At 40.7% G+C, this 19,692-nt stretch overlaps 1 protein-coding gene and 1 pseudogene across 2 annotated transcripts; one reads left to right on the top strand and one right to left on the bottom strand.

Moving 5' to 3' along the window:
* The first annotated feature begins 297 nt into the window (after nucleotides 1-297).
* Nucleotides 298-4,065, top strand: LOC147609237 (xyloglucan endotransglucosylase/hydrolase protein 24-like). The gene is made up of 4 exons (XM_086787808.1): nucleotides 298-699; nucleotides 872-972; nucleotides 1,467-1,660; nucleotides 3,689-4,065. The coding sequence occupies exons 1-4, from the start codon at nucleotides 495-497 to the stop codon at nucleotides 4,059-4,061; spliced, it is 873 nt and encodes a 290-aa protein (XP_086643934.1). The 5' UTR covers nucleotides 298-494; the 3' UTR covers nucleotides 4,062-4,065.
* Nucleotides 4,066-16,706: 12,641 nt separating this feature from the next.
* LOC147609236 (serine/threonine-protein kinase SRK2A-like) lies at nucleotides 16,707-18,928 on the bottom strand (annotated as a pseudogene). The gene is made up of 7 exons (XR_015264250.1): nucleotides 18,767-18,928; nucleotides 18,616-18,690; nucleotides 18,453-18,553; nucleotides 18,274-18,370; nucleotides 17,954-18,046; nucleotides 17,773-17,865; nucleotides 16,707-17,490 (listed from the first exon to the last, which is right to left on the bottom strand). The product of XR_015264250.1 is annotated as a serine/threonine-protein kinase SRK2A-like (transcript).
* Nucleotides 18,929-19,692: the final 764 nt, after the last annotated feature.

The raw sequence follows: 19,692 nt of genomic DNA, 5'->3' as shown, positions 1-19,692 counted from the left end.
AATGGACTTAGTGGAGGCATAAATAGAGCAATGTGAGGAGAGCTAAATTCTATAGGGTTTAAGCGTTGTTTATGTTCCTTTTTAAAAGGTATAGTTACGTGCATTTTTTTTGTTGTGAGTGGGAGGGGTATCAAATAGAGGCAAAGGCCATGGTATGAAAATGATCGAGGAATAGAGGGGTGAAAAGAGTTACGCGCTCATGTGTGCGTGTGTGTGTGTGTGTGTGTGTGTGTGTGTGTGTGTGTATAGTGGGGTGGTGGGGGGCGGGGGCGGGGGGATCATAGGGTAGCTGGAAGCCAGAGGCAGCAGGCTGGACTCCACCTTGAGTCCTGTTTGTCCGCGGTGAAGCAGCCGCCTCACAACAAATTACCAAAAATAACAAAACCATTTATAAACAACACGAAGGCGATCCCATTCCTGCACACACTCGACTCGAGCTTAATCACGTCATAATCCAAAAGCAGGCGACATCTGCTGTCCAAATTAAGCGCTTCATGATGATGAGGACGAGCACAGCTTTAATTCTCTCGCATGCGAGGTGTCTCCTAGTAGTCTTGCTGCTTCTCCCTCAATTGGCTATGGGTGGTGGTGGGGCTACTAGCTTCAGCGATGACTTCTACGTGACTTGGGGCGCTCCGGACCACGTGAAGTGGCTCAGCAACGGCCAAGGCATGGAGCTCCTGCTCGATAACTCGTCTGGTGAGATTGGCGATGGTCATCTCATGACTGCTATATAAGCCTAGGCGATCATTTGAAATTTTGTAACTTTTTTGGATTAATATACCCCTTCTGGTTAACTCACATGATACACTTACATATTTTTAGATGAATGTTACTACTGGTTGTGTTGTTGATGGTGGGATTCTTGCAGCATCCGGGTTTGCATCCAAGCAAAAGTACTTGTTTGGCAGCATAGACATGCAGATAAAACTTATCCCTGGCGATTCCGCCGGCACTGTCACTACCTACTATGTGAGTATTAGTCCTGTTATTCCTAACGTGACACAATTTGTGATCTCACTATGCAATTAATATCATTATTTATCATAAAAAGTGCACACTTGTGACCACTCTAAAGTTTATTATAACAAGCATTACAAGTGATAGAATGTTCTTTTAATGAGAATATGTAAAGTGTTACTCCAAACCATAGATTGCGTTTATTTATTTATCTAAATAGTACTCATTAAATTTGACAAATGTTTATTAAAGAATCACTTTTTGTCTTCCCTCTTTGCTTTTTAAATAGCAAATTTGGCAACTCTAGTTATAACTCGAGTAAATTTGGCAACTCTAGTTATATATTTGCTTTTTCCAAGATCTCATCATCAACTCTAGTTATACATTTGTTTTTCCAAGATGTGATGATCAACTCCTTCACTAGGACTTATCATGAAAAAGTGCCTATTGTAACGTATTGATTCACTAATGGTGGCTATACATTGATCACAATTTACCTTTTGAAGTTCTCCTCTGACGGCCCTCACCATGATGAGTTGGACTTCGAGTTCTTGGGGAATAAGACCGGGGATCCATACATTCTCCAAACCAACGTATTTTCCAATGGTGTAGGTGGACGAGAGCAACGGCTCTACTTGTGGTTCGACCCCTCTACGGACTATCACACCTACTCTGTGCTCTGGAACGAACAACACATCATGTATTAAACCTTCCACTCTCTTTTTCTTAAAGCACATCAATCCCCCCCCTCCCAAAAAAAAAAAAAGTTTATATAGAATGGACTTGCAACATTTTCATTTTCACTTGCAAACTTTTTTCAAATCCCCCCCCCCCAAAAAAAAAGATAAAAACAAGGCATTTATATTTTAGTTCAAAAAAATTATATAGAATGGACTTGTAACATATTCATTTTAACTCGCAAACTTGTTTTCTCAAATACAAAAAAAACAAGGCATTTTGTGTATTTTCACTCTGGCTTTTATGCCTTTACATTGTAAATAACCTTCCACAAAGGAACAGAAATTATAAAAGCCTTTAAAAAACATCATGTCTTTATTTATCTCACGATGCTCCTTATGGTGGAGTCAAAAAGCTAGATGAGGCACATCTCCCCATTTTTTTGTCGGATATTTGTGGGGTGGCTCACACCAAATGATGGACGCCTTTCCAAAAAAATAAAAATTTGACACAATAGAAGTAGCACAAGTGTCAATCGTGCGTTAGTGCAGTGGTAAGGAGAGGAGTTTGATAGTCCTTAGGTGATGGGTTCAAATCTCCCCCTATGCAAGCGATGGCATCTAGTGTGTATGAGTAGTGTACTTTCAAATTTCTAGCCAAGCCAATAAATAAATAAATAAAGAAGTAGTGCAAGTGGCAAGCCCATGTGTGGGGACGGGTTCAATCCTCACAAGTGACAAAATCGACCTTGTGTTTTTGTGAGCGGACAAGGCTTGGGCAGGCCGAATGATTTTCTTTCCATTTTTGTTCATCAGCATAGACTCCAACCCAATCACTTCTCGCCATGTCAACAAATAGAAGTGTCATCTGCTCAGTTTTAATTAAGCGCTGGATAGCTTAGCCCAAATGCCCACTTAAGGCAAACTTTAAACCGGTTGCAACTTTGATGATATTCATATGCAAGGCAACAAAATTTCTAGATCTTTTTTGTGGTTGCAAAAAGGGCACACAAGGTTTCAAACTACTCAACTCATACCTGGTTCCCAACTTTGTAGCACATGGAAATTAGCCTTTGGACAGGTCTCAAGGTTACATGATTGGGACATACATGGAATAGGTTTGAATGTTACACGACACTGATATGCAAAAAAGGTTGACTAGGCAAATGGATGAATAAAAGAGTAGGTGAATGCTACTTAACTTAGTACTAGTGGACAAGGCACTCGTTTATGCCTTTCAAGCATCTTGGATAAACCTTTCTAGACCTACATTGGGGTGTGCCACATGTGAGTGTAATGTTTTAGTGGCTATAGGCATGTGACAATGGTTTTGGCAAGGGTTGGTCAACCTTTAAGAGTTTGATTGTATGTGAGTGTGTGTGCATTGCATGTAGCGTTCACAAAAAACATTTTTCTTGACAGGTAAAAAAACTCAACTTCAAATTTTTAAAGTAAAATATACTAAAAATGGGTATTTTTTTTAATTCGAGAAAATACAAATTGCAAGTTGAAATGAAAATGTTGCAAGTTGTTTTAAATGTTTTCCCTTGGGATATTTAGACACACTTGAAAAAGGGGGGAAAGGGAGGAAAATGGTGGCAAAAGGGATAAATCTCACCCGCCAATTCTCACGGAACACGGACTATCCCCCATCCATTCTCATGGATGCCGAGGACGGGGTAGTATCCCCCAAAAAAGGGGAGGGGAAGGAGGGGAGGGAGAGGAGGGGGAATCTTGAGTCCTTGAATTTTCTTTTTGCTTCTCTTTTTTATTTTTTCCATTTTCTTAATTTTAGGGAGGGGGAATCTTGAGTCCTTGAATTTTCTTTTTTCCTTTTTTTTTTGTTGGGAGAGAACTTGAATCGAACACAAAACAGACACACACCCTACAAGTAGGAGCCTCGCAGTTTCGTCCGGGGGAGATTCGATCCCACGACCTGAGGGAGGCACTCGAACACGTCCACCATGTGGGCTTCCTCTTGAATTTTCTATTTCTTTTCTTTCCCCAATTTTCTTAATTTTTCAAAAGAGGAAAACATTTGATTTTTGCAGATTCTCGGTGGATGGGACGCCCATAAGAGAGTTTGCCAACAAGGAGCAGAAGGGTGTACCATACCTAAGCAAGCAGGCCATGCGGGTCTACGGGAGCATATGGAACGGGGAGAGCTGGGCCACGAGGGGCGGCCTGGTGAAGATCGACTGGAGCCAAGCGCCCTTTGTCGCATCCTTCGCCCACCATACCCTTGATGCCTGCCCCGAAGCTGCTCCGCCCACCTGTCCCTCCTCCCATTGGTGGACCCAACCCACCTACCATACCTTGGATGCTAAACAGCACAGTCGCCTGCAATGGGTGCAGCATAACTACATGATCTACAACTACTGCACTGATGCCAAACGATACCATGTCCCCCCTCCTGAATGCTAACAGATCCATAGAAATCGCCCACCGCCCAAGTGTGGGTCGGTAGCAATGTAGCATATATTATTGTGACTTACTCACTTGTTTTTGTAATCACATATGGCCTTACAAGCACAAGTTTTGAAATTAATTTCAGCCCAACTCAATATGTTGCTAGGTTTGGTGAGAATCTTGGACTATAAGTGCTCTCCATTTGTTTTGATCTTTTTAAGCCATTAAACGGTAACTAGTGGGCACACCCGTGTTTCACATGTATACAATTCCCAGTTTGATATTTTTCAAATTCTACCTCTCCTCGAACCTCCAAACCGCATCTCGAACCTTCAAATTCTTGCCACGTGACAGCTTCGTGAAACTTTTCCTTTATATAATATAAGAATCTTGGACTTATCTCATCATCATAAGTGCTCTCCGTTTGTTTTTATCTTTTTAAGCCATTAAATTTTAATGCTCTTCATGTGAAAGGTTAAATTTCGGAAATTGCTTTCTAATATAAGGGACTGTATTGATAGCTTCTCATGAAGGGGCATGATTCTTAAAGTATTATTTTCAAGGCCGAAAAAGTTACAAAAACTTTTATGAGAAGTTCAACACACCTCTTGGTCATGTTCTCACACACACACAAAAATATGTGAGGTCTTACATCTCTAAATCAAGTTCACACACCACCATGTATGTACACAATGCTAGGACTTATTTATTCAAGTGAGAATAAAACTTTAAGAAACAAGCACATATGTGTGCACACCCAAGCACACGCATATAAGTAGTGCAACCCCCCAAGGGCTCACTACACAAAAACCTTGTCTATTATGTGTGTTCAAGAGGTATTTAGAAAACCCTTGTTGTGTGAATCTTTGCACTTTAGAACATCCCTTTTGTAAATATGGAGGTAATAAAACTATCTCCTTTTGGACCAAACATATCCATTTCTTTTCTTCTTCACTAAAAACTCCCCTTAGATATATAATGGTTTATGTTAGTGCGCATGAAACCCAAAATGTGAGCAATCAATTAGCCATAAATTTAGGTGTAGGTGATTCTACCATATTACCAATTGAGTAAGAATATGGTAAGAGTTAAAACTTAATCTAGGATCCTATCACGTGCTAAAGGGTATGTAAAATGCTAAATGAGTAAAGATGGCATAGAAAAGATGTGGTAAGAGTTAAACCTTAATCTAGGACCTATCACATTACCAAGTGAGTAAAGATGAAGCAGAAAATATGTGGTAAGCATTAAACCTTAATCTAGGGTCCTATCATGTGCTAAAGGCTATGTAAAATGCTATGAAAATGCTTAGACTAAGCGTAAGTGCCTAATTATACATGCAAGCAAGCACACAAGAGCTTAAACAAGTAGAGGCAAGCAAGAAAGCAATAGCATAAGAGAGTAGAGAAGAAGAGCACTAACACTTTTCATTTTATTTAGATGTGCTTGGAATTATTTTCTCTCTCATGTCCAAGCCAAAAAAATAAATTTTTAGACTTATTTTTTAGTTCTTTTGTTTGTTGTTGGCACCAAATAGTTTCTCTAATTTATCCTATGCTCCTAAAGAGTTTTCTTATGATGCAATGTAATGAATGAAACTATCACCTAGCCCTAATGTAATGATGGCTAGATCCAAAATCTTTTATCTTGCCCTTCTAATCTTGGACATTTCTCTCTTCCACTTACTATCCCCCAAATGGTTTTTCTTATGGGGATGGGAAGGTCTTTGTAATGGAATTACTTAGTGTAGATGGTCATGAATCCCCTTTAGGCTTTTTGAGTGCACTTATATATCATTTGTGGAGTATGGTTGGTGGTCTCATGAGGACAAAAAGGAGTATGGTTGGTGGTCTCATGAGGACAAAAAGGAGCCATAGATGGTACCCAAGTGTGGGCATAGGTGGATTAGGGTTAGAGCTAGGTGGGAGATAGCCCTAACCCTATCTTTTTGTATAAAAAGACACTTTGCAATGGAATGAGAATCGCGTGTTCGCCCTCCACTTTTGGCTCTTCATGTTTAGCATTGGATTAAGCTCTTGTCTCTTATTCACTCTATGTCGAGTCCCTTAATGACATTTTTAGCTCTCTCTCTCTCTCTCTCTCTCTCTCTCTCTCTCTCTCTCTCTCTCTCTCTCTCTCTCTCTCTCTCTCTCTAATCCTCACTCTCTCTCTCTAACTATCTCTCTTACTCTCGAGTTGGTCAACTCTCCCTCTCTCTCTATGACTCTCTCTAACTCACTATGTAACTCTCTCTAACTCACTCTGTGACTCTCTCTAACTCACTCTCTTTGCCTTTTTCTAACTCACTCTCTAACTCTTTCTTTCTAACTCTCTCTAACTATCTCTCTCTCTTACTCTTTATAACTCTCTCTCTCTAGCTTTAACTCTCAATCTATATTACTCTCTCTAACTCTATGTTCCTCTCGAACTGGCCAACTCTCTCTCTCACTCTCAATGTCGCTCTCTCTCTCTCTCTCTCTCTCTCTCTCTCTCTCTCTCTCTCTCTCTCTCTCTCTCTCTCTCTCTATATATATATATATATATATATATATATATATATATATATATGTCTCTCCAACACTCAATCTCTTTCTCTAACTCTATCTCTCTATTTAACTCAATCAATTTCTCTTACTCTCTCAAACTGGCCACAACTCTCTCTTTAACTCTCTCTATCACTTTCTCTCTCTAAGTCTCTCTCTATCCCCCTCTGCCTCTCTCTTTCTCTCTCTAACACTCACTCTCTCTCTCTCTCTCTCTCTCTCTCTCTCTCTCTCTCTTCCTCTCTTCTCTCTCTAACACACTCTCTCTCTAACTCTCTGTCTCTCTCTTTACCTTTCTCTAACTCACCCACCACTAACTCTCTCTCTCTCTCTCTCTCTCTCTCTCTCTCTCTCTCTCTCTCTCTCTCTCTCTATAGCTCCCAAATAAGAGATATATATATATATATAGTATATAGAAGAGTAGTAGTATAGTATAGAAGATGAGAAGAAAGAGGGGGCAGCTAGGAGAGCCACCACATGGTAACTCCCAAATAAGATATCTATACATATATATATATATATAATCTCTCTAATCTCTCTCTAGCACTCACACTCTCTCTAATTCTCTCTTAATAACTCTCTCTCTCTCTCTCTCTCTCTCTCTCTCTCTCTCTCTCTCTCTCTCTCTCTTTTCGTAATAGAAGATATATTACCAAAATTACTTTACAAATGGCCACATGGCCGCCATGTGATGTACTAGCTTTCCCTCACTAATTACTCCGAACCACAAGTGTAGCTTGGAGTACCCTCATCTAATATATAGCCATGTCATTCTCCACGAAATGAGCTGACCGCAAGGAAGAGACTTACCACAATAGTAGTCCTCTTATACGACCTATGTGAGTTGTAATACCCACTTTTGCATCAAATATGAAGGCATTCCTAGTTAACCAAGCATGCCACAAACCTGTCCACCTGAAGAAATGAAAGAAAATTGAATGTTCTGGGTTATCTGGCCTATCTATCAACGAAATCCATACATGCGAAAGGAAATCCCACACCTTCTTTGCCACCAGACATGAAATGAAAAGATACAAGCATGTTTCCACAAGCATGTAGTACAAAACACATAATTACCAGAAGCAATCCGTTGCTTTCGCCAGCTGGTCTCCCAATAGTAGACCTCCAACTAACATGCGCCATAGGAACACCTTCCCTTGATAAGGAATCTTAGACCACCAGCCCTATACGATTACTTCCTTCCACCAGGCCCTATTTTTCCTGATGTTCCATACCTTATTAGCCTTCTCAGTGATCTAGCACTTATCTTCCACCATCATATGGTACACTTGATTTTTTGTACGCTGGACAATGTCCTAAGGCTTTCTAAATGCCCAATCCAACCAAGGTTGCTTATCCTCCAACTGAGGAATATCATAAAATGGTGTAAGGCCCACCCTCACCTTCTCCCATAACTATACATATCCACGTGGAACCCGAAAATATTGACGGATTTTTCGCTCGAAAAGACATAAGTGGCCTCTACGTGTGGCAACAAAGCATCCATAAATCTCACTAGTCCCAATCGAGCCATTCTATTGAATTTTGGCTGCTCAACAAGTTTGTCATACCACTCTCCTAGAAGTCGTAAAGTAGCCAACACCTCACCTCTCTCTCTCTCTCTCTCTCTCTCTCTCTCTCTCTCTCTCTCTCTCTCTTACTATCTCTAACTCTATCTATTTCAGTTAAACTGGCCAATTCTCTCCCTAGCTCTCTCTCTCTCTCTCTCTCTTCCTCTCTCTAACACTCTCTCTCGCTTTACCTTTCTCTAATTCACTCTCTCAACTCTTTCTTTCTCTTTCTATCCCTCTCTCTCTAACTCTCTAAGCCCTTGCACCATCTAATCCTCTCTCTCTCTCTCTCTCTCTCTCTCTCTCTCTCTCTCTCTCTCTCTCTCATGCCAACCCTCTAACTCCCAAATAATATATATATATATATACATATACATATATATATATATATATATATATATATATATATATATACATATACATATATACACATATACATATACATATATACACATATACATATACATATATATATATACTCTCTCTCTCTCTCTCTCTCTCTCTCTCTCTCTCTCTCTCTCTTTGTTTCTCTCAAAGTGGCCAACTCTCTCTAACACTCAATATTTCTCTCTCTAACTCTCTTTAGCTCTCGTAATCTCTCATACTCTCTCTAACTCTCTCGAGCTGGCCAACCCTCTCTCTCTCTCTCTCTCTCTCTCTCTCTCTCTCTCTCTCTCTCTCTCTCTCTCTCTCTCTCTCTTTAGTTTTTTCCAACTCTTATTTAATATTTTAGGTCTACTCTATTGTGAGCCCACCAACACCTCCTTGACTCTTGATGTAAGCTTCTTAAAGCCTTTTCTTGCTTATTTTTATGAAGGGTGCCATGCTCTAGGATTAATTATTGATTGTACATAGACTAAGTTCATAGGAGTTTTAAGTATTTATGATTATACATTTGTAGATGATAAATAACTTGCAGCGCTATGGTGTCACATTCTAGGATGAATTATAATTGATTATACATAGACTATGCAGCATAGGAGTTTTAAGTATTTATGTTTATGCATGGGTAGATGGCAAACAACTTGGAGTGTGATGTTACACATGAAGGAGTAGTAGATATCCCAATAATCTTTTTAAGTATATTGCCTCAAATTTTATCTTATCTTTTAAGAAAAAAAGGTTACCTTATAATAAAATCAATGTTCATTTGTTTGCATGCTTATAGCTTGAAGCAATGGACCGCCCCCTACGCTGGAGGAATATGATTTTGTATTACAACGGGGTTTGGAAGCTCTCTTTGTTTGAAATAATGCAAAAAGGACGGATTATTATTTCTGGAGGCCATGCTTGGCAGGCATGGCAAGTAAGTACATTCTTAAAAACATAACCTCTTTGTTTTTTCAAAACTGAGTTTAACCTGTGTTAGTTTTTTGTGTGTTTTAGGATCGTGTCACTACAAACCATGCCCATGTGCAACCGAAAAGCAATGGAAATCATTGTGTGAGTGAGAAAGAGATATAAATGATATATTATCTTAGCGTGAGATATATCTATATAAGAGAGAGACGAGAGAGGAGTAATAGAGAGATATAAATGATTGTGTGTGTGTGTGTGTGTGTGTGTGTGAGAGAGAGAGAGAGAGAGATAAATGATTGTGTGTGTGTGTGTGTGTGTGTGTGTGTGTGTGTGTGTGAGAGAGAGAGAGAGAGAGAGAGAGAATGTGAATGAGAGAGGATTGTAATGTGTGTGTGTGTGTGTGTGTGTGTGTGTGTGTGTGAGAGAGAGAGAGAGAGAGAGAGAGAAAGGGAGAAGAAACGCTAGGCTATGTTGTGACCGAGTGACGATGTGTAGTAAGAAAGAATGTAAATCCATTGAATCACTTAGTGACATAATTTTATTTAATACCATCTCTAAGAAACATAAATGGTGTCGTTAGACGTGTCTCTATATGACATGTCAAATACGACATTGTTTTTTATGGCACTTTACTAGGTACATATACATACATATGTATATATATATATGTATGTATGTATGTATGTATGTATGTATGTATGTATACACATACATATACATACATATATATATGTATGTATGTATATGTATGTGCATACATACATACATACATACATACATACATACATACATACATACATACATATATATATATATATATATATATATATATATATATATATATATATATATATAACCCTCTAATCCAACCCTTTAACTCCTGAATAAGATATATGTATAGTAGTATAGTAAAGAAAAAGAGAAGAAAGTGGGAGTTGCCATGTGGGGTAGCTAGTAATGCCTCGTGTAGCAGCTCCCAACAAGATATTATAGATATATAAGCCATAATGTTCTACCGAAACAGGTTGGTCCGAAGCCCTCGACTTTGGGAGAAACCACCAAGATTGTCACCACATGAGTGGCTCGTCCCCTACGCCTACAAGTTCTTGTATAGAACTTTGCCAACAATGGCTTCCATGGGTTTTGGATAGACGATCTCAATGTCATTCACACCCCTGCAAGGTCCATCATCAAGCAACCTCTGCATAGAGGAATCGAGAAGGACTTGCGAAAAACCTCTGCTTCTGCCACAATGGCAAGGTCCATGAGAAGATTGTGGATTTTAGCATAGTTCTTTTGGGTTTCTGAGCACTATTGTCTTGTCTTTATAAGAGCAGTGGGTTTGGGGCTCGGCCCTTTACCTTTGTTTTCTCCCAAGCTACTCCCTTATTGTTTGGCCATGAGAGGCACCGAGTTTCAAAATGGATTGTAGGCTTTTGATTTGTTGTGAGAAATTCATGAACGGCCTCTCATTTCTCCTTCTTGGACTTGTGAAGAGACTTAGTGCAACGTATCATGCACATGCCTACACACCCAAAGCGTGAGGTACTCGCGCACACACTTGGAGAGGTGAAAACCTAACCCTAGTTCATTTGGCCTATCCCTCACTCCCTCTCCAAGTCTTTTCCCCTGAAATCAAGATGAATGACATCATTTGACCCTCTACCATTACCTATGTCTCTACCAAGATTTTGTCCCCCACTATGACATTATCAGCCCGCACACCACCACTTTTTCCATGTTGACCATAATTTTTCTAATTTGATGAACCTCTTTGTTGTCCTTTAATGTGCCAACACCTCTACCTCTTTGTTTTCCTCTTCTTCACAACATTCTCCCCCTCCCTATTTGCAAATGCATCCTCTATGTATTTACTAGTGTATTTACTAGAGTTTCCATCTTGATTGAGCCTCCAATCCGAGCCCCACTGGATCCTTGTCAAGGTGTTACAAACTCAAGGCTTCTATGAGGGAAACCCTCTCACTTGAGTAGAGGTATCAAGTCCTCAAACATGAGGTACAATTTTCTGACTGAACATCTCAAATGACTTATACTCCCCTACCCAGACCATGTTGGCCAAACTATGTTGCTATTGAACAAGATCATGATCTTCAACTATAACTCCCATTGAATAAAGTTGGTCAAACCATGTTGCTATTGAACAATATAAGGCAGTCAAAACACCGAGCGAATGAAATTGAGCAAGACCAATACCCGAGCAACCACAAGAAATTTCTAGCTTTGTTATATGAAAGGTACCATGATATGGCTATCACCATTATTGTTTCTACATTGGCTACACAGCATAAGTACGTATGATTGGTGGGCTAAATGGGTTCAAGACTTCAAAGAAATCGCCCAAACAATAATGGCTATCACCACAGCATAAGTACGTATGATTGGTGGGTTAGACGGGATCAAGACTTCAAAGAAATTGCCCAATGCACTCTCTTGTGTTGCCTTCTATTGCCTAGCAAAGCATGTTCATCGTCAAAAAACCAAGCTGGCCTCAAAGAATTTTCAACTCAGTTGGATTTTTTTGTTAAGGCCTCTTTATTATCCATTTACGACTACTATGCCCATGGATAGGCAAAAAAAGGTCCATACATCAAGAAGGCAACTGTATGTATAGGCCCTAAATGTTCATGCTTATTGAGGCTATTCCCATGAATGTGCATATATAGGCTCATAAATAAAGGCAATGTGAACATACTCTTGTGAAACATAGGCCACGTTGATGTGGCTTGTTGTTAGGCTAGAATTGGTTTTTAATGCACTTTTGAGAGCAAGATTATTGCCTTATTCTACACACTATATTGGGATGTGTTATAAATCCACCAACGTGCATGGCTTCAAAACTAGGATTAGCCTTTATGTGCATCTGTTAATCTTGATGCTCATGGACATGCTTATCCTCATCAGCATATATATGGGCAAGATAAGAGATAGAATATGGTTCGATTTGAGCAATCTTGGTAACCTAAACAATGTTCAAAAGTTCCCAAGACATAGCCCAATGCCTGGGGCACAAGTTGGATACATTATGATCATAAAATATGACTTTTTGGACAAAGTTTCATGCGTTAAAAAGGCAAAACTGACTCAATTATGAATTTCTATCTTAAGCATTATTAGGCATTCATTAGAATCATCATTCAAAGATCAAGAGGATCCATTTGTCAGAGTTTGCAAAAGAGGCAGCAATGACACAATGGTGGATCAACAGGAGCTCCTCTTGTTAGATTGCAAGTAGGCTACAAGGGTCTTTGTTATACATCATGAAGCTGTGAATCAGCAAGATCATTTGCATGAAGCTGTGAATTAGCAAGATCATTGTACATATAGCATGTTTTGGCAATATATAGTAGATTAGGTCTATCTATCCTTCTCTTATGTGTCTTTGCTAAACATAGGATTAGGATTAATCTTCTTTGCTTAGCGTTAATCAAGAACATGCTTCCACAACACTGGTATCAGAGCTTAGGTTGTCCTAGGACAGTCCTTAGCTTACATTTTATGCACATTGAATTAGGGTTTTTAAAATTAGGGTTTTTGTTTTAGGGTTTTTAAAATTAGGGTCTGTGTTTTAGGGTTTGCAAGACAATTAGGGTACATATTTTCATGAGTTTAGTACTAGCAATAGTGTTTTCATCCCTAGATTCAATATGGAAAGTGGAAAAACCAAACTAGGGTTTCTATTTTTTATGGTTTCATCCCATTTTTTGCATGTAGCATAAGTTACATGTAGGCTAGGATCTACAAAAGACTTAGCCTAGGTCTAATCTAGGTGGGAAAAAGGCTTCTTTTGGACACTCTCTCACTTTGATCCATGATTGAAAGCCTTGAAGACATAAAGGAAAGACATCAACAAGGAGGAGATGTTTGTTGGAGAAGATTCGACGCAAAGAAGTAGCATGGCTTCTTGCAAGGCTTGAAGAATAACAACTTCAATTAGACACACGGCAAGCACAAATTCAAAAAGAGTTTTTTAAGCTCTTCAAAGCGATGGAAAGAGTCCATGGGAACATTGCCAAAGGCCAAGGTAGAATCATCAAGGATTGTGAAGCAATATAAGACCGAGAGCGTTGACCCAAGGAAGGGAGAGCTTCCAAGACAAGAGTTCTCAAGAGACATGATCATAGAAGGAGGTATTTTCAAGCAGGTGCCATTACTCAAGATGCACGTGCCAAAGCCAGACCCAAAACTTAATCTCTCTCCTTTTTCCCATTAATCTTTCATTTTTCTCATTCTCCATATATCGTAAGCATCATTGAGAGCCCCCTATCGCCATTGTCCACAGAGGAGGTCATCGAGCATTAGAAGGAAGGGCTCATCGTTCCATCGCAAATCTGTAGCAAATCAACTGAACCATGAGCATCCGGGTGTACCCGTGCGCATCACAACAAAGAAGAATAGCGTACAGCAGTCCAACAAGAAGATGAGCAAGAGCTTCAGCACTAAGCAAAGAGAAATTGGCCGCCATAGCCATCAAACCCGCCATCATTGTCCAAGCCTTAGAAAAATAAAACAATTTGTAAAAGATTCACCCCTAGTCTCTACAAAAAGTGCCTTGTAACTAGCCTCTGAGACTGATGACCTACTTAAACTAAGAATCAAATTATAGCCATAGTTGCTATACCCCTACACTTGTACAACCTCTGAGCTTCACCCCTACTCTCTACAAAAAGTTACCTTGTAACCAACCTTTAAGATCGATGATGTACTTAAGCTGAGAATCAAATTATAGCCTAAGTTGCTATACCCCTACACCTTGTAGAACCTCTGTGTTAGAGAGTGTCCAAGCCTCCAAGTCACCTAGCCAAGTTCAAATCAAGGGGGGGAAGTGCCAAAGTAGCACATTTCATTTGGGTCAAAGTAACCCGAGCACACAGGACGAGTGAAAGATCATTCCGCATCCGACCACCTTAAGTAGCCCAAAGATATGGCACTAAGGGGAAGGGGGGTGTTAGAAAGTGTGGTGCCATAGAGCACATGATAACAAGGAGTGAGAAAGTGAGAACAAAGCCTAAGGTAGAATATGCTTTGTCATAAGTGGGAACATTATCTCTCCTCGGAAGGATATGAGAACAAGACATTTTTAGCAAGATGTGTTCACACATAGTCTAGGTTGGAACTAGAGATTTGGATGCCTTGTTCACATTGCAACAGCTCACATGTGTTAGCCTATGTAAGAGGCATAAATCCATGTACTTCTTTAATTGATCAATTGTGTTATTTTCATTGAAGGTTTAGTCTAATTAGTGTTTAATTAGTCATCATCAATATGCCATTAAACACTTGCTGTGAACCACCCTAGACACCACAATTCTTTCATATAGCAAACGCTGGCCCTGACAAAGGTTGTGATCCTTATCCCACGGTACCCAAAAATCCTCTTACACCTAGCAAATCTTGCATGTCACCAAACGAGGCGCCTCCTCGTGCCGCTCATGGCCTCAATGATCCAATTTCATCCTCTCCATATTCACCTAATCTGGCATCCTCTGCTGCCTCCTTCCATGGTCGGTCTGCTGCGCAGTGCCTCTCCTTTCATGGTCCACTGGCCAAGTGAGTTTCATCCTCTACATCTTCACCTGACATGGCATCCTCTTCCTCTTTGCAACCTGATGTGGAGGCTCCGCCCAAACGCATACGCTCTTTGGCCAACATTATGGTAGAAGCGCACATGACTAGCATAGATCCTGAACCCGAGAGCTTGCACTTCTTTCTGAAGATGATGACTTGGAGAACCGCATAGTTGGCAAGACCAATGGTGGATGCCATGAGGGATGAATTTAACTCCCTCGAGCACAACAAGCCCTGGAGCTTAGTTGAAAAGACCCCGCAAAGCGCAGGGTGGTTTCATGCAAATGACTTCTTCATCGAAAGTATACAACATGGACAGCTCCATCTCTAGGTATAAGGCTCGACTTGTAACTTGGGGATTCTCAAAGGTTTACTCACCAATTACAAATCTTTGGTATTACAAATTTCATCACTTTAAGATTGCAAAGGGCTACATACGTCTTACATGAAAAGCCAATGTGTATTTGCCACCTCCTAGGTCACTAATTTCTCATCGTGGCAATCTATGTCGATGACATCATACTGCTAAGCAATTACCATGCCATGTCAGTCAAGGCCAAAGATGAGCTCTCAACCTCGTCCTACAGTGTGAGAATGCAAGTTTGCTACGTTGTTTACAAATATAAGCAATGTTGCTCTGTCTGGAACAGTTCAATCAAAAGTTGCCCACCTCCAACAATCAACAGGCTCTCTCACAATCATCTGATGACTCGGCTCTGTTGCCGAGTGAGCCATACACCTTTGAAGATCATACACCTTTGAAGATCGGGCTCTCTGAGGTGCCTCTGAAGATCTGACCCTCTCTAGCAATGGAGGGTCTATGTCCATTGATACAGTTCCAGCCTTCTTACTTCTTGCAAGGACAATTTCTTCCCTCAGACGAAGGCCTATATATTCCTCTACAACACGAGTGTTCAATTTCTCTCGTGATCACTCGGTTTCAATGTCTCACTCGGTTTTCTTCACTCAATGTTCTGACTACCTCGAACGATATCATGAACCATGCTTCTCATCTATATGACGTACTCGTTTATTCTTAGGGACGGGCTTTTCACATAATGTAGCTCTTGCTTGTGCTCTAGGTTCCTTGCTTTAGTGGAGCTTTGAAAGAGTTTAACTTAAGCATCCCATGATTCTTTTGGTTATTGATAGTGTTGAATATGCCCTAGAGGTTCCTTGCTTTAGTGGAGCTTTTAATGAGTTTGACTAAAGCATCACACGATTCCTTCTTCAATGTGCCCAACCATACCACCTAATATATTTCACATAATGTAGATCTTGCTTGTGCTCTAGGTTCCTTGCTTTAGTGGAGCATTTAAAGAGTTTGACTTGAGCATCCCATGATTCCTTTGGTGATTGACAGTCTTGAATGGTGCCAAACCATATCACCTAATATATTGATGCTAATGAAACGTATCACTGGACTGGGCCTCTTATGCCATGCTTTGCTTGCACCGTCGATTGAATCCTCTTCTTGAGTGGCAATGCCCTATAACTCCTTTCCTTGCAAAAAGTTCCTAGTCTTGAACTTCCAAAATGGAAAATTGTCAAAATAGAGTGACTAAGATTCAGACATAATTTAGCTAACCTTTGATCTATTTTCAACACTCATTGTCAAAATAGAGTAATGAAGATTCAGACATCAGACATAATTTAGCTAACCTTTGATCTATTTCCAACACTCTTTGTGACTAGGCAATTCAGTTCACAAGATTCACAGGCACCTTACTTCCTGCATCAAACTGCCGGGACTTTCAGCAGATACCCAACTAGGCCCGCAAAGCAAATGCCATACAGCAATGCAATAACACAGAGCCTCCCCAAGGAATGATCTAAGGCTCAAGAAGAAACCCGAGGGGCCCATCTCATTCACACTTCAAGACCGATTAGGATCACTGGGCCCTAGTTGATGAGCCTTCCTGCCCCTTTCAACTCCACTGCCCACACCACTCATAATTTAAACAACACAAACAAAATCCTCACTGCCCTCCAGCTTAAATGTCCATCTCGTCAAGATACTCGAGTGGATTGGGTTCCTTGGCTCCAGGAACCTTTGCTTCATTAACAATCCTCATAATATCATCCACGCTTTGCGGAGGATCGTTTGGGTCATCATGATTGTAGCTAGGCTCAGAGCCTTCCTGCAAATCCCTTGGCAGATTCCTGAGAAACCAGGGATGGTCTTTGATCTCTGCTATTGTGATACGCTACACCCAAAAACTCAGTATCCTCTGCAAGACCAACAAAGCTTGCTAAATAGAGCTTGGGGATGGACTTCTATAAAACTCTACCAAATGGAGCAGAACCCGGTCTTGCGCACATGACAAATACAAGGCTTACACCGATCGTATGTTTCAAATTCTTGGGGTCTGCTGGATCTTCAAATGGATAAGCGCCCACCAACATCACATACAGTGTGACACCGCAAGACCAAACATCTGCAATCTGCAAACAGTGATGTATCAGATCAACACGAGCCACAAAGCAAGTCCGAGGTGATTTTGCAACCTTATGAACCAATAATGATATTATTATCGACACCCATCCCACTTTGTTCTTGAGACTGAAACACTTACAGAACCCTAACCTTGGAATTGGAGATACTCGCACAGACGGGGGGATAGCCCGCCCTACAAACCCCAACCGTCCGATGGGCAGGGGATATGTCTATGAGAACCCTCAGTAACAACTAGTCTGATTGAAGCACAGCTAGAATCAAGAGGGTACCTTGCCATCATACTCCTTCTGAGACAAGACTTCCGGAGCAATATAGGCAGGTGTTCCAACGGTGGATTTGGGTTGGGAGTGCAACAACAAAGACTGCAAAGAGAGTTAATGCATCACACATAACCTACTCGACATTAACACATATGAGGGATGAACACACTCCAAATGAGAGCAAAGATACCTTTGAATAGCCAAAGTCACAAATTTTGAGCCGTGGGGTAGGGCTTCCATCCAGCAATGTGTTCTCCAACTTAAGGTCCCGGTGGCAAATTTGCTAGGAAACAAAAGAAACAGAAAAGGCATTTAATTATATATGATCGAATCAAAAGGCAACCTTTCCACATTTTCTCACAGTTTGGCAATAATTGCTGCAAGTTCATGCAATTGGGTAGAATGGAATACTGAACTGCTGATCTTAAATATTAAACCTAAAAGAAGAATAAATTAGTCTACTTTCTTCACACTAATGATACACCACAATCTCATAAAGGCTCAATTCACCAGGTCATGGCAATAGCTGACTCCTGATATCAACTGTTGGAAGAAGAATCTGGCCTGAACAGTGCACATTGGAAAATCTGAGCAAAACAGATAAACCCTAGAAGCAAGTTAAAGAGAAAAGAGAAACCCAAATGTAAAGTTCTTTTAGAAAAAGCATGAACCCTTATTAGGGTTTGCACAAAAACCTCATCTTCATTCTTGCATTGCAGATGCGTTCAAAGAGCTCCCCTCCTGCAGCATACTCCATCACAATTGCCAACTTCTGGGGGGTTAGACAAACCTGCAAAAAAAGCGTAAGTTCAGACAAGGGGAAAAAGGACGTACAGCAGCAGAAACTGGTACCTCTTTGAAGCGGATGATGTTGGGATGGCACAGAGATCGATGGTTAATGATCTCCCTCCGAACATTCTCGTCGATCTGCACAGGCAAACGCGATGAAATGAGAATGCGAAAAGACCTGTGTGCTTTGAAAGGCTATGGAAGCTTTACTCACATTTGCCCCCCGCTCTATGTACTTGACAGCAAACAGCTCCTTGGTCTTCTTGTCGCGCAGCAGTTTGGCCACGTTGAAATTGCCCTGTCCGATATCTTTCACAACATCGAAGCGCTCCACAGCCGCGAGCTTTCTGCACACAGAGCCCTCTGATGAGCAGCTTCACCAGCTTCAGATGGGATAGATAATGGATGCACAGGTCCATATGTACCAGGGACCTGTCACTTGCTGACGTGGAAGACAAACAAATGGTACGATCCACAACATAGAAAGCACTTTGCGTGCAACCTAAGTCATGTGATAGCGACAAAGCTGGAGTAGTCTCGTCTAGCTAAAACGTTCGTGGGAAGAGGGTATTGTGTGTATGTGAGAAAGAGAGGGTATTGTGTGTGTATGTGAAGAGAGGGGCGAAGAGGGGGGGGGAGAGAGAGAGAGAGAGAGAGAGAGAGAGGGAGAGAATGAGGAGAGTTAAAATTCAATTCGGGACGCGCATACGTGTGTGAGACACAAAGAGAGAGTTAAAATTCAATTTTGCGTGTGTGTGCGTGTGTGTGTGTGTGTGTGTGTGTGTGAGAAAGAGAGAGAGGAATGAGGAGAACTAAAATTCAATTAGAGAAAAATATACAAGGCTAGACTTTTTCTTGGTGCGTGTGTGTGTGTGTGTGCACGCATGCATGCATGCATGCACACGTGTGCATGTGTATGTGCACACGTATGTGTGTGAGAAATACAGAGAGAGAAATTTCTCTCTCTGTATTTCTCACACACGTATGTGTGTGAGAAACACAGAGAGAGAAATTTTGAAATTTTATACGCTTAGCAAATTTTACATGATCTCTTGGTGGTGACTCATACCTTTTACAAAGGCATGCCCAAAAACATCCTTTATGTATCACGCCACATAATCAAACATGTAGCATAATGGT

Source organism: Cibotium barometz, chromosome 51 (genome assembly GCF_041138505.1).
Source record: "Cibotium barometz isolate CiBa-2024 chromosome 51, ASM4113850v1, whole genome shotgun sequence".
NCBI lineage: Eukaryota > Viridiplantae > Streptophyta > Polypodiopsida > Cyatheales > Cibotiaceae > Cibotium > Cibotium barometz.
Note: the sequence above shows the minus strand (reverse complement) of the source record. Positions and strands in the feature narration are given on the sequence as shown.

Coding starts and splice junctions, on each gene's coding strand:
- LOC147609237 (XM_086787808.1), top strand. CDS start 495: ATGATGATGAGGACGAGCACAGCTTTAATTCTCTCGCATGCGAGGTGT. Junction 700..871: donor CCTGCTCGATAACTCGTCTG/GTGAGATTGGCG, acceptor GGATTCTTGCAG/CATCCGGGTTTGCATCCAAG. Junction 973..1,466: donor GCACTGTCACTACCTACTAT/GTGAGTATTAGT, acceptor TACCTTTTGAAG/TTCTCCTCTGACGGCCCTCA.